This window comes from Oryx dammah, unplaced genomic scaffold (assembly GCF_014754425.2).
Source record: "Oryx dammah isolate SB20612 unplaced genomic scaffold, SCBI_Odam_1.1 HiC_scaffold_22, whole genome shotgun sequence".
NCBI classification, from domain to species: Eukaryota; Metazoa; Chordata; class Mammalia; order Artiodactyla; family Bovidae; genus Oryx; species Oryx dammah.
In genome coordinates, this window is record NW_024070206.1 from 7,698,202 (window position 1) to 7,714,029 (window position 15,828).

At 39.3% G+C, this 15,828-nt stretch overlaps 1 protein-coding gene across 4 annotated transcripts in view; it reads left to right on the top strand.

Annotated features, from left to right (window-relative positions):
- Nucleotides 1–15,828, top strand: part of CCDC68 (coiled-coil domain containing 68) — a 58,272-nt gene extending 42,444 nt beyond the window's left edge. For 3 of the 4 annotated variants that reach the window (XM_040264447.1, XM_040264446.1, XM_040264448.1), the window contains 4 exons: nt 3,769–3,874; nt 5,174–5,257; nt 12,606–12,682; nt 15,662–15,828. In XM_040264447.1, coding sequence (XP_040120381.1) covers nt 3,769–3,874; nt 5,174–5,257; nt 12,606–12,682; nt 15,662–15,719 — 325 coding nt within the window. In that variant the 3' untranslated portion in view covers nt 15,720–15,828. Of the gene's footprint in view, nt 1–3,768; nt 3,909–5,173; nt 5,258–12,605; nt 12,683–15,661 lie in introns of those variants that run through there. The other variant, XR_005725169.1, reaches the window with a different exon arrangement.

Genomic DNA, 15,828 nt, shown 5'->3' on the forward strand with positions numbered 1-15,828 from the left:
GTCCTCCTTTCTTAGGCCTGGTCTATGTTAGATTTCTTCTTGATATTTTGCTTTAGTACATCTTAATATTAAGACAGTGCTTCAACTGAAAGATAAATAACAGTGATTAAAGGGAGATCAAATGGTGGCTTATTTAGTATATTCTCACATTTAAAGACCTTAAATGGATGACAGGGTTTTATATTTATTGAAGAAGCTTAAGGGAGAATTTTTTTTTTTTGCAACGTCCTTTAATCACTGTTCTAATGTATGATGCAGATAATTCTGAAAGCCCTACAGTTTCAAGAGTGCTTGCAGAAACACTTTTCTTCCATCTTAAGACCTATTTTTGTTTTTTGTTATCTATGATGAACTTGATAGTAATATCCTTGTGAAATACACAGGGAAATTTCCCGAGTTTTCTATTTTTGGGAGCATATCTACCTACCCCCATCCTTCTAAACACTTTTTGTGTTTGGTCCTCAAGTTCTGGGTCATTATAAGACAAAATCAGACCATTTTGAATACTTACCTTTACTAATATACAGTATTTTCAAAAAAAACCTAATATACAGTATTTTCATATTTTATTAATTTTTAAAGCCAGCCTGGCTGTGAAAAGCATCCAAGTTCTTTCTCGTTATCCCCCAGGAAAGTCCTGAGTCTGACTGCTCTTTCCCTCTTTTCTTTTCTCTTTTTTTCTCTCTGGAGCAGTTTTGAACCTTAGCACCAACTGTTGGCCAGATTTCTGTTTGCCTTCTGTACCTCTTTGATCCATAAATCCACAACTCATCCTTTTTGTGAAGTGCTTCAAGTCACTTTCTAATTTTTCTGCTGAGTTCCCGTGCCCTTGATTTATAGATGCTCTTTATATATTCTGGATACAGTGCCTTTATTAGTCATTTATGTTACTGAGATTCTGAGGCTATCTGATTAACTTTCATTTGATGATCAATAGTTTTAAGTTTGTGTCTAGTCAAACTTATTAGTCTTTTCCTTTGCAGTTAATATTATTCTGAGTCCTGTTGAGTTGGCCAAAAAGTTCATATGGAAAAACCCAAATGAACTTTTTTCCAATCCAGGATTTTAACAATCTTTCTCTATTCCAAATTCATTAAAATATTCTTCTATACTATCTTCTGAAATTGTTTTGGGTCCCTAGTTTTATCTTACATAGAATTTTTTTTTTTTTGATGAGGTGTTCAGTTCAGTTCAGTCACTCAGTTCATGTCCAACTCTTTGCAACCCCATGAACTACAGCACGCCAGGCCTCCCTGTCCATCACCAACTCTCAGAGTTTACCCAAACTCATGTCCATTGAGTTGGTGATGCCATCCAGCCATCTCATCCTCTGTCATCCCCCTCTCCTCCTGCCTTCAATCTTTCCCAACATCAGGGTCTTTTCCAATGAGTCAGCTCTTCGCATCAGGTGGGCAAAATATTGGAGTTTCAGCTTCAACATCAGTCCTTCCAGTGAACACCCAGGAATGATTTCCTTTAGGATGGACTGGTTGGATCTCCTTGCAGTCCAAGGGATTCTCAAGAGTCTTCTCCAACACCACAGTTCAAAAGTGTCAATTCTTTGGCCCTCAGCTTTCTTTATAGTCCAACTCTCACATCCATACATGACCACTGGAAAAACCATAGCCTTGACTAGATGGACCTTTGTTGACAAAGTAATGTCTCTACTTTTGAATATGCTGTCTAGATTGGTCATAACTTTCCTTCCAAGGAGCAAGGGTCTTTTAATTTCATGGCTGCAGTCACCATCTGCAGTGATTTTGGAGCCCCTCAAAAAATAAAGTCAGGCACTGTTTCCATTGTTTCCCCATCTATTTGCCATGAAATGATGGGACCAGATGCCATGATCTTAGTTTTCTGAATGTTGAGCTTTAAGCCAACTTTTTCACTCTCCTCTTTCACTTTCATCAAGAGGCTCTTTAGTTCTTCTTCACTTTCTGATGAGGTGAGGTTAGGATTAAACCTTTTCTTTTTTTCCTGTGAGTATCCAATTATCACAATATCATTTGTTGAAAATACCATCTTTTAAAAATAATATTCTGTAACATCATCTTTGATATAATTTGTCTGTTGGTCTATCTCTGCTGTATATATGTAAATGTAAAATAAAAGTGGTGTGGTTATAGCATAATTAGTTTTATCAGTCTTCTGTAGATGAACACTTAGATTGTTTCCATTTTTAAAGTTGTGGACAATAATAAACTATATTTTATGTAATTTTATGACATATATATGGTATGTAATTGTACAGAACTTTATAGTAGAAATTATTTCATTCCTTAGGATAAATAATGATGGCTATCTTTATACATCATTTGTACTTGTGCAAACATTACTATAGTTTTTTCTATAGCAATTTTTTCTACAGTAAAACAAACTCTTTTTAAAACTCTCTTCAACAAGACTGAACAAGGGGAAAATTAAGATTGTCTTAAATATTGCAAGTTGCATGAAAGCTACTTGGTTTTAAGCAACTTTATTATATATTAAACATTATTGAGTGAACTGTAGTTTTTAGTACTGTCCTACTCAGAGCACTCAAAGGCTGGCTCAGGGACAATCAAAATCACTGGAACACCTAGAGCATGTTGGAACCACAGACTCTCTGACCCTACCCCAGCTTGTTGGATCAAAGTATGCATTTAGTAAGATTCCTGACAATTTAATAAGATCTTCCAATACATATTAAGTTTGAGAAGCAATGTTTTAGCACAGGATGTAAAACAACGGAAACTCTTTTTTAAAAATAAGAACAAGTTCTGTAGTGTCCCATGAATTTCCATGACCTTTGTAATATTTGTAGACTATAAAAAGTCAGAATTATGATTGCCTTGGATCTTGGCTACTAATTGTAAAGACATAATAAGCTAAAATAAAATAGTACTTTGTAAAAACTCATTTTCCAAAAGCACATTCACTTTACCTCTTAAAGTGTACCATACAATCTTGTAGTGCTATAAAGGTAAGGATTATTATATCTGTTGTACTGAGGCTTAGAAAGATTGTGTGATTCCAAAGTCACAATGCTCCCAAGTTTGGTGGTCTTGCCACACGGCATTTTGCCTCAAACTCTCATAATAGTGAAAAGAAGAGAAATAGTCAAAGCTGTATAATCAATACCAGTTACCTAAATGGAGCTTTGGGAAAGGATGAATAATCTAAATTCAAACTTCACTCATCTTTCTTCACCAAGGTTGATATGCACTCAAAATATTAGCCAGAATTAAATTTTTTTTCTTGCCTTATTTACAGGTAGTTAAACTAACAAAATCAAGAAACTCCTCCTCCTCCCCTAAAAGGCAAACACAGGCAATTCACTATATATATTAAACCCTGTATCCCTGAAGACTGGTTTCCAATATGTATGACATTCCTGGCCCTGTGTTCTAATCCTACTATCCCATGTAATCATCTGTGAGTTATGGCTGCTAGGTCTATGGGTGCTCCCACAGGTGAGACAGATTAGTTATGTAAGTGCTTCATCGGGCTCAATCCAACTTGACTCAGCTACCTGCTGGAAGGAGGGATGTCACAGGTGGCCCCAGAGGAGCTTCTGACATGAACTGATCTTCACATTCAAGTTCATGTCTGAGCTAATCAGAGGCTGCTTCGTGGCTGTTTGTCTTCATGTGTCTTGTTTGGCGTAAGGCATCCTACCCGCACGTTGCCCAGTAGGAGAGTAGTGTGGGAGGAGAGCTAGGTGGCACAGCTGTAAAAATAGCGGTATAATGCATCAGCAAATCTTTCTTTTTTCCCTTGCATTTCCAGTTGCCAGGATCTTCAAAAGGAGATTTCCCTCCTCCAGGAGCAGATCTCACATCTGCAGTTTGTGATTCACTCCCAGCATCAGAGCCTGCGCAGTGTCATCCAGGAGGTCAGGTTAATCAAGTGTGTTTCTCTGGCAGATGGTATGTTTACAGTGAGAAGACCAAATACACGTGCCTTGTCTGGACTCTGCAACTGAGATCCTTCTCCCCACTGACATTTTCTTTTTATTCCCATGAGACATGGCTCTCTTTTCAGTGTCCTCTTTTGTCTCTGTGCCCACACCTGTGATGTTGTCAGTGAGCATATTTGGGAAATTATATTTACTCTTTAGAGGTTTCAGTGATTTTTTTTTTTTTTACAGTGTTCTGAGCCAGGTAATGTACACTGTTCTTTAGAAGATTTTTTAGATTAAGAGATTCAGCCTTTTTAGGGAAGAAATGATCTGTTTTCATTATTTCATGAAAAACGGTTAGTTTACATAGGGGGTGTGTTAGCACGGGGATGTGTTCTGGCCCTTCTTGACTGGAAACGTCTCAGCAGGTGAAAGATGTTGTTGTGATGGCAGCCAGATGGATGGTGAATTGCACAGTCAATTTATCTCAATATTTATATTGATCTGATTTGGGAATTTGCTTTAGACTTAAAACCAGACCCTCATTTTTGTTTGCTATATAATATTCATTTCTAAATGGAGTCCTTCCAAATAACGCAAATGCCTTTCTAACACAACTGCAGCATTTGTACTTGGTTGGCTAGATCTCACCAAAAGGCCAGAGAGTTGAGTCGTGGCAATTTGAGAGCCAGGGAGGATGGAGGGGGCATCCCATTTTACAGATGAGAAGGCTGAGGTCCACAGTAGTTAAATGGCAGAAGTGGCCTTGGAATCCACATGCTTCCTCCCTCACGGCATCATCCTGGACTTTATCACCCCACCTCCCCATCACTCCCAAGTTGCCTCTTAGCAGATGTTCCTCCAAAGCAAAGTGGGCTTACCTTAACATGCTTCTGGTTGACCATATCTCTGCTGCAGGGAGTCGCCCTGTGCCAGGCTGTGGCTTTCCGCCATGTCCACTGGCCTCTGCTTCTGCAGGAGGAAAACATTATGGGACTGAGTCACAGACGAGGACCCGTGTTGCTTCCTACAGGATGCATCCTGCTGAGCTTGGCTTAAACGGGTTTTCTAAAGATTAAAATGTTTAATCGCACCAGCTGTGTGCTTTCTTGTCCCCAGGTGCCAATTTGTCCTGCTATTTTCTGTAGCCTGCTGAGTCTGCTAATGCTCGGGATTTAATTTTGTTTATTTGATAAACATTATTTGACCACAGAAACCTGCACAATTTCTGACTTAAGGAACTATTCTTCGTTGTCTGGCAAGATTTTTTCATTTCTATTTCTCAATTCTTAGATAGAGGCCTTAAAAAATAACTTAAAAGAACAAGATAAGAGAATTGAAGATCTGCAAGAAAAAGTTAACATACTGGAAGCCCAGGTAAGAAGGGCATCTATTGTATATTTCAGTGTGAATGTGAGTGTGTGTATGTTCAGTGTATCTGTGAGTCTATATATGACTGTGTGATCTGTGTGTGTGTGACACGCCTGTATGTGAGTTCCTTGTGTGATGGTGTACCGGTGTGACACTATGTCCAGGTATGTCTGTATGTGAATGTGTGATTGTGTGTGACTATGTGATTGTCTGTGTGACTGTGATTATCTGTGTCTTTGTGTGAATGCAGGTGTATGTGCCTGTCTATGAGTGTCTTTTTGTGAATGTGTGTACATCTTCTATGCATAAGAATTAGAGCTTTGCCGGGGAGGTACTCTTAATAATTATTTATTATCAATACTACAGGCTTTTCTGGTGGCTCAGATGGTAAGGAATCTGCCTGCAATGCAGGAGACCCAGGTTCAGTCCCTAGGTTGGGAAGATCCTCTGGAGAAGGAAATGGCAACCCACTCTAGTATTCTCGCTTGGAAAATCCCATGGACAGAGGAGCCTGGCGGGCTACAGTCCCTGGGGTTTCAGAGTCGGACATGACTAAGTGATTGAACACACATCAATATTAAGTCATTGTTAAAGGTTCCAAATTTTCAGAAATACTTTCTCTCTTGGGGAGATCAGTGGTACTATCTCTCCATGTAGACTTGAATTAGAAGCTTGGTCAAGGCCCCTCTTGGGTGAGATCAGTTCAGCCAGAGAGCTAGGTTTGCTGTCTCCTTTCCCCACATCCTGAGATGTCTTCTCTCCTCCTCTTTCTTCATCCACATCCATCAGGGCATGTAAGCTTTGCCTCAGGGCTCACTGACTTCAAGAACCTAGTAGAAATTTTCTTATGTTTCGGTGTTTTAAAACTTATCATGAATCTATAATTGGCTGTGATACACCATGATTTTCTGCCCACTCATCCCGTCTTGGGCTGGCTTCCCTGGTAGCTCAGACGGTAAAGCGTCTGACTGCAGTGTGGGAGACCCGGGTCTGATCCCTGAGTCGGGAAGATCCCCTGGAGAAGGAAATGGCAACCCACTCCAGTATTCTAGCCTGGGAAATCCCATGGATGGAGGAGCCTGGTAGGCTACAGTCCATGGGATCGCAAAGAGTCGGATGCGACTGAGCAACTTCACTGCATCCCCTCTTGATGGGGAAGCCCTTTTTAGGCATTCAGCTGCAGCCCTAGGCCGGTGGTGTTCCCCCGCTGCCCCTCCGCTTGCAGGAAGCACAGCAAAGCCTCGTGATCGTTGGAGCGCTTGAGGATGCCTGTGCCTTCCGCCCAGCTTTGCTTGGTGCGCGGTGTCCCCCTCCTGTCTCTGTTGAGTGACTCTTCACAGGCCGCACGGGCCTACTCACCTTTTCTACTTCATCCCTCGGTATTGTGGACTCTCTGTGTGTCATGCTGTGCTGTTCTGTGAAAAACAGAGATGCTCTGCCTTCCGTGGAAATCTGCTTGTCTTTTGGAGCTGTGCTGCTCCCCCGGACAGGCCAGAGAGGAGCGCAGTAATCCGACTCCCAGCACACGCCTCACCATTCCTCCCACCTTCACATCCTTTCTGCTTTTCTCAAACAGAAGGAAAAAAGTCATCGTAACATAGAGAGGCCGTAAATATTTTGCACCTTAAGTCCTGTAGCCATCTCCCTGTCTTACCATTTCTGCCTTCCTAGAGGACCACTGTTGTCTTTATTCTAGAGGATAAGCTCATGGAATCTTGGGTTTTCCTTAGATGCTCACCTAATCTAGGTTATTGGGGACTGTTTGCTTGAGGCTCACAGCTCTCTCGAGCTGAAAAATGTAGTGATTGTAGAGTAGTTGGCTCAGATCTACGTCCACTCAAGCACCTGTAAATGCTTGTCGGTTTACATCTGATGATGTGATTCAGGTCACATTAGAGCCTCTTCCTCAGAAGAAATGTCTCTGAAGGCATTTCCTCACAGCTTTTCTTACATAGTAGCCTTTGGCAAATGTTATTTATAAAATATTTTCTCTTAATGTATTTTAATAACCATTTTCCTCTCTTTACATAACTAACATGTTCATTCATCCTGTACAAAGTAAGGAAAGACGGATAAGCAAATATAACAAGAAAATCACTCAAATATACTGCCCATGGGCAGTTATTCAGCACGGTTATGTATATCTCTATTTCTGTAGGAATTTTGTGCCTGTTACATACTTGTGTGCATATATTAAAGATACAGACTATATATGGCACCATTTTATTGTAAACTTTTGTTTCATCAACTTTTTCCATGTTGGTAATTATGTAATTAAGTCTGTAAATTCTTATTGAGTGGGTACTGTGGTGTTGGCACTAAGTTTGGGAAAACAGTGTTAAACAAAATAGACATGAGCCTTGCTCTCTGGAATGTACTATCTAGTGAAGGAGACAGATAGAAATACATTAACATGTAACTAACAGTATCATGGAAAGGTTCTATAGGAAAAGGATAAGATGCTCTGGGCAATGACACCTGGGTGGAGGAGTGTATGTGGACCATTTAGATTGGTGGGTGGGAAGACTCTCTCTAGAAAAATGAATTTCAGTGTGAACTTTGTGGAAATTGGGTGGTAGGGCATGTCAGGTAGCCAGACAGGAGGCCATTGTGGGTACTTCTAATCTAAGGGGTTAGATCATGAAAGGCCTTTAGACCATTCTAAGGTGTAACAAGTAGGTCTTTGCTTACCAGTCAAATTAAATTAACATTATCCTTTTAATGTTTCCACTGTACCAAAGTTTCCACTGTACTGTTATGAAATAATCTAATTAACTTCATCCCTACTGTTGGATTGCTTTCCAGGATAGCTTTTGTAAACAGCAATGAACTCAATGTACTTGTACACGTATTTTACTGATTATTTGTATAATTGCTTCCTTCCTGAAGATGAAGTTTTAGAAACAGAATTGGTAACTCAAAGACCAGATCCATCTTGAAGATTGTTGATACGTGCTCCAATTTTCTGTGTCTGCTGGATCAGACATCTCCTTCAGCGGCCACAGCTGCACCTTCAGCACGCTTTCAGTCTTTCAGTTCTGACATTTCTGACCTGCTAATAGCCCTCTCTTTTATCCTCTTTATTTTTAAGGGATTTCAATATCTAAAAATCCTTTGCTGTTGTTTTAATGAAATCTAAGAAAGTTGAGATGAAAAACACAAGTGCTCAGTTTCCCATTTTGAGCTGGGATTCTCCTTCCACTCCAAGTTTATCTGTCCTTCAAAGCGGTCAGGTGTGAGGTAGGGATCTACTGTTTTAGTCATTTCCCTATTGAGCAGTCTGGCCTTCCTTCATTAATTTGAAATGCCTGTGTATCCTAGGCTAAATCTCTACGCTGGGAATCTGTTACAGGGAATCTGCCTGTTTGGCTTTTTCTGCTTTAATTATCATAATCTGTCACTCAGCAACGACTCAGTCGTGTCTGACGCTTTGCAACCCCGTGGACTGTAGCCTGCCAGGCTCCTCCATCCATGGGATTTTCCAGGCAAGAATACTGGGGTGGGTGGCCATTTCCTTCTCCAGGGTATCTTCCCAACTCAGGGATCAAAGCTGGGTCTCCTGCATTGCAGGTAGACTCTTTACCATTTCAGCTACCCGGGAATCCCGTCCTAATCTGTAGTACATTTCAGTTGGAGAGGTTGTTGTCTTTCTTTGATCTTTCGTTCTGGTGTTAGGCTCTGGTCATCCCTAATTAAATGCCAGCCCTCTTCACAGAGTCAAGGCATCAGTGGTGCTACTGCTTCTAAGTCAATCTTATGCTCTTTAGTTGTGTCTCTTTGCACCATCCCCATTTTATTGGCCCAAGTAACCTGGCAGTCCATACACTACTAAGGCCAATTGGCCTTTTGGTGTAATAGTCAAACCAGAAAAATGTATTGTTCCCATTGTATTGCTTCCATATCCTCAAATTTAGCAAACAATTGCTGACTAGCCATTCAGTGTAATAGGAGGAAGCAACAGAGTGCATTCCCTTCATGAAACTTCTTGGCTGCATGCAGTCCATCTATACAAGGCTGCCATTCCTATAGCCTCTTCTCTAAAAAAAAACTCCACAGTGATGAGACAGCATCTCTCAGTACTGCCTAAGATTCTCTGTATGAAGCTGAGTCAAACTACTATTTTTTTTAACACTTTTTTTACATAAAAAGTCTTCAAATTATAGCGGTATTGATGAATATCTTTGTGATTTTGAAATGTATTATCTTCAGCAGGTAAATAGTTTCTTGCGCTGCAGGGAATGTTATAATGCCCATTTCAGCTTTAATAAAACTCATCCAAGCCACATTAATTTATTTATTCAGCAAATAGTTTTTTTGTGTTTATGATGTACCAGGAAATGTTCCAAGAGGTAGATATATGGTATAAACAGAACAGACTGTCCTGATCTCATCTAGCTTTATTTTAATTGAAGATGTGTACAATAAATACATGAACAAATAAAGCACAGCTTAATTAGGGAGGGGTAACTGCTCCAAGAAGAGCAAAACAATGCAACAGTTACAAAGTGGTGGGAGTCAGGAAGGGCATCTCTGAGCCTGTGACCTTGAACTAGATAGATCTTGAACCTGAATAGAGTGAGTGCTTGAGCTGGAGTGAGCCTGTTTCTAGTCTAGCCCTGGTCAGTACTTTGTTATGAAGGTCTTAAACTGGAGTGACATGTGAAGGGGTGTACTGTCTTGCATTACAAACTTAAGATCATGACCTATTTTGAAATAACAGTGTGAGCTGATTCTGTTTATGAAAAATTGGTCACCAGAGCTGAACAACCCTTTTAAAGATGTCAACTTTCTAAACCATAGAGACAGCATCTTTTTCTCATCCTTAATCAACACACGTGTCTCTTTGAAGGCATGCCGCATATTTCATTTTGTTTAATCCTCAAAGCTACTTTGGGTGAAAGTTATTAATTACTACATTCCCTAAGGGAATAAACTGAGATTCAGAGAAATTAAGACACTTGTTCAGAATGTCTCAGCTGCATTCAAGTCTTCCTGGCTTGAAGCTTCCTGCTTTTCTTCCCCCACTATCTACTTATCTGGGTGATCAAATAAGTGTGTGTGTATGTGCAAATATGCATGTGTGTCAATATACACATAGATATATAAATTTAGAAATGATATTTATTTCTATACACTTAGCATATATATTTAGATATGAATAGTAATAATGTTAACTTTTCAGGGTCATTTATATGTATTGGAGCCATTGTCACAGCTATTACATTAATATTTTTTATATTTTCTAGAGTTTTGAATCATGAAAACAAATATTTTTTTCTAACCTAGCAAGGATTTTTTTTCTCCCTCCACAAGGGGAATAAAAATTCACTCATCTAAATCTGCTCTCTTTTTTCATTTCAGTCTTTGAGGATGTTAAACCTCTTTTAAGTCTCAACAGGAAATTTCTGCTTAACTCTGCCAAAATTATTCACTTTTCTTTCTACTTGGCATATCTTCATCATCTTAATTTACAGCTCTGAAGTTTATCTTACATTTCATGCATTTCTCACATCTTCACTAATGACCTGCTCATACGGAGATGCATCTTAAGAAATTACTCCATTTTCTAGACTTTGAAGAGTATCCTACTTTATGTAATCACCACCATCCCTAAAATTTAATTTACTTTCAAGACTGTTTTGCTAGCAGTTTAAGTATGCAAAAATTCAGTTCTTCTGGAAAATTGTGTCGGTGAACTATCCTTGGGTAGACTCAATAATGGTGGACTTACTCTGGCCATTAATTTATAATTTTGTAAACTAAGGATATAATTAAAGCGTATGAAAGTCCATGAATAAAAATTAAAGACCTAATTCTATTTGATGAAATAAATCACCACAGAAGTTGAAATATGTGAAAATAAAGACAGTCTAAATTGATAACACTTACACTTGTGTATTTTTGGAACCTAACAACTTGAGAAAGTAGGAGTTTGTTTGGGAAAAACACCCAATAATTTCTATATACTTGTCCAGCCACAGCAATATTTTTATTCCAGTGCTTGTTGTCATCATGATATTGAGTTTCAAGTTGTACTTCATGATTTATAAAGTATTGTACAGAAAGGAGTTTTTCTCCGTCTTGTACTTGGCCCTGATAAATGCAGGCACTTGTTTGGAATGTATATTCAATTTATCTCCATTATACAAGGAACACCTTTATCATCAGTTTGTCACATTCGAAATACCTTTCCTGGGTGAGATTTAGGCACTTAACTCTTGAAATATCACAGTGAAATGATTCGTGTAGGAAGAATTTTGCTCCATCTTTTCACTGTTATTCCATGTAGATGCTGAGGGATGAGAATGTACCAAGTTCATATCTTGTCTTGGCTTTCCTTAGTTCAGTGGGTCTTCATCTTAACTGCACATTAGTATCACCTGTGGAGTTTTGAGACCTCCAGAACACTGACTGCAACCAAATGAAACAGAAACTCTGGGTGTAGGACCCAGGCATCAGTAGGTTGTAAATCTCCCAGGTAATCCCAATATACAACCAACACTGAAAACCACTCCTTCAGTCCAGTAGGTTCTCCTATGTGAGCAGATATCTTAAAACCTATCACTTGGCCACCCTGGGTTTCGGATTCAATGGCTTGGTTGGGAATTGAGGATGTGCAGTCCTAATAGGTTCCCAGGGGATGTTAAAACTGTTGATCTCAGGCTTATGCTTTCAGAACTGTGCCTCCATCCTTTTTCTCTCCCTTTTTTCCACCTCGCCCATTTCACCTTGTCTTATATGTCCAAGTAAACCCAAGGAAGTCCAAGGGTGCATCCAGATTTGAAATATGATCATATGATACGTTTCTTCCATCTTATATAAGATAGACAGGCTGTGTATCATTTACCACTAGTATAGAGGAAGAAACAGAGGCTTCGATGAGAAAATTGAGACTAAGGATTCCATGAACTGAAAGAACAGATGGTGCCTGTCTGTGTTCATGGAGTTTCTAATCAAGAGATTGCACCAGAAAGACAAATATGTAATCAATATTGTGAATATCTTTCAAAAGGTTCTTTAATAAAATTCTTTCAGGAAGTTCTTTGCATCTGCCCATATAAAAGAAACTGTAAAATGAAACAGAGTTCAGCTGTTGAATTTCAGAAGCTAAGCCAAAATACTAAATTTGAATCCCTTGGTAAATTAGGCATTTTTCAAGGTGTGTGTTTTTGGAAGTGATATTTAGGGACTCTCAACTAGCTTATGTTCTGTGTTCTAACAGAATGACTGGAACAGCAAATTGACTGCTAAGGAGGGATGTAGGTGGTGGGTCAACCAGGATTACTGAGCGTGGGACCAGTAAAGGTGCAGCCTGTGTGATCTCTGCACATTTTTTTTTTTTTTTCAATTTTAGAACAAAGAACTAAAATCCAAGGTGGCACTCTGGCCTGAAACTCCTAGCACGAAGGTATCTAAGGCTGTCTCTACAAGGTAAGGCCTTTCTTCCCCCACCACCTTCTGACTTCGTGACCCCTGTTGAACATGTTTGACATTTATCCCACTTGAGTAAGAATCCATACTGTGAATACTTATGAAATCTTGTGTTTCCTGTCTGTCTCCCAGTTCTTTGAGAATGGAAACTCTATTGATCTTTCTTACCACTGACTGAATCCCTGAAATCTGATGTATGAATACTTATGTTATGAGTAAATGAATGAATAAGTTTTTCCTTCCTCTTTGGTATAAAGCAAGCCCAGTTTTGGCTTCAACACTTACTCCAAACAGTACAGATTATCCCCTCTACCATTCTTGTTCCTCCATTGCTTATATTTTCTGTGCCATTGATAGGCATTTTAATCATAAAAAGTGTGTATTTAGTTAAATTTCCATGTCTGTATCTCAAATCAAAGAGATTGTAAATGTCACGAGGGCAAGAATAGTTCTTTATTTTCCCCTTTATTTCCTGTATTGTTAAGGACAAGTGTCTTTAATAACTACCTAATAATGAATGAATGAGGCAGTGATAATGACCCCTAAAGCAATGGAAATGATAGTTGAAACCATCAGATCACTTTCTAAGGTTGACAGAATCTGAAGTGACAGGTTGGTGAAAAAAAAAGACTTCTGAGTTCAAATCTCATTTCCATAATACTCCATGAAATTATCACTTAAAAGAAAACATAGTCTGTAATTACATGAATCATTTTGAAAGTGATTAAAAACTTCCTGTTCTGGCAGCTTTTAAATTTCCCCGTCTGGTCTCTCTAGGGCAGAAACCCATTTTCTGAAACTCTCTTCTGCACAGTGCCTGACATGAAGAAATCGGGTCTCCTATGATTAGCATCAGTCTAGGAATTCAGGCAGAGCCATCGCCCTTTTCAAAACACGCTGCAACCATGCTTCACTTTGCTAATGATGTATGTAATTAGGGACTAGAGATGGAGCCGTTAGGGATCAAGCTTTCTAAAATCTCTGGGCCCCTAGATGCTAAGTTATTAACTTTTTTGGCCAGTAGCCCTGCAACATCTAATAAAGAAAAATTAAGCCTAAGAAGTGTAACATTAGGTGAAATGCCTACATTTTAGAAGCAATGAATAAAGAAAAATAGAGTCACTTCGTGAGGGAAAGAGATGAAGAGTTAGGCTAGAAAGGCAAACCTGGTGACTTCCCTGCTGGTTTTGTGGTTAAGACTTCACCTTTCAACGGAGGGGATGCAGGTTCTATCCCTGCTTGAGGAGCTAAGATTCTGTATACATCATGGCCAAAAAAACAAAACATGAAAGAGAGAAGCAATATTGGAACAAATTCAATAAAGACTTTTAAATGGTCCATATAAAAAAAAAAAATCTAAAAGAAACAGCAAGCCAGACTTTCCAAGGGAAGGGAGGATGGTCAGCTTTAGCTCCCTTACTGGGCACATTCTCTTGGAGTCGTAAAGCATCATGGCCAGCCTCAGCTGTTCTGACCCTGGAGGGAATGGAATCAAGAGTGGAGCAGAGGAAGGAACAACAAGTAGTCTCCGTATTGACTGTGTTGAGTGCTGAGACTCGGGCTGGAACAAGGAGGATGAATTTGAGACAATGACTTCTTATGGCCAATTCTTTAGCTTCAGTTAATTAATAAAGGTAGTTTTAAAGACTTTTTTCCTCCTATGACTTGGGAAAGGTGAAATGGGAAAATCTCCTAATTGAAGCAGGGAAACTGGACTGAATATGTCCTTTGGTTTATGATTTTTTATAAAGTTCCAATAGTAATGATATATCTATAATGGTAGCTCTCATATTTGCAAAATGAAATCTGACCAATTGGTTCATTGAGAACGTAAGTGGTAGTATGGTTTGGTAAATCTAGAGTCACCAAAATAAAATGGAGTTATAACTTTAGGGAGGAACTGGAATATAAAAGTGGCCATTCTTGCAAGGAAAAAAAGAATCACATACATTTAAAATGTATCTTGGCAAATCTTTTAAATCACTTATGAAATAGAGTTTTGTGTTATTTTTCAATAAGTACAAAAAACAAGGAATTTTTTTCAAGCATTAAAACATATAGATGTTTCTCGAATTGAACACCAAGAGGAATGGTCTTCTGGATATTAAAGATCAGGTTGTTTGAAAATAGCAAAAGAGCAACAATAAAATATGCATGTATATATATATGTATACGTGTGAACACATGAATATATATATGTATATGTGTGCACACAGATATCAATGTGTGTGCATATAAATATGTATATATATTAAACTAGATTCACACACTGAGAAGTTTAAGCTATGATAAACCCACAGAACTAAAACATTCTGAGGGAACAGTTGATTTATTTGTTCCGTCTCAAGTCACTCTGGTGCACATCCTCACTGAGTAGAAGGGCAAATACACTCTCAGTCTTCCTCACCCTGTCCTCTTACAGCTGGATGCATTTACATAAGGTAATGCCTCTGTAGGGCTTCCCTAGTGGATCAGTGGAGAAGGCAGTGGCACCCCACTCCAGTACTCTTGCCTGGAAAATCCCATGGATGGAGGAGCCTGGTAGGCTGCAGTCCATGGGTTCGCTAAGAGTCGGACACCACTGAGCGACTTCACTTTCACTTTTCACTTCCATGCATTGGAGAAGGAAATGGCAGCCCACTCCAGTGTTCTTGCCTGGAGAATCCCAGAGACGGGGGAGCCTGGTGGGCTGCCGTCTATGGGGTCGCACAGAGTCAGACACGACTGAAGCGACTTAGCAGCAGCAGCAGTGGCTCAGTGGTAAAAAAATCCACCTGCAATGGGGCTTCCATAACACGCTTTCTGCTGTGTCTCATGGGGAACTAGAATCAATCAATTAACCATCATTTCTCAGGCTGAAGCAATTAATAAAGCCTTGGCAGTACAGCAGCAGTGGTGATGGTAATGGTGGTGATACTCCAACTATAACAATAAAGTTTTATGTGCCCGGTGTTGATAATTGTGTGGCCTTTTCTACAGTGAACTGAAGACTGAAGGCACAACCCCATATTTGATGTTGGTGAGACTACGAAAATGAACTGGCTGGCTGGAGATCTGAATGAGAAAGACTGCTACTTGGGTCTTATTTGTTCCTTGAAACAGTCTAAACACATATTAAAATGGTTCAATGCCAGTATTTAATGGAA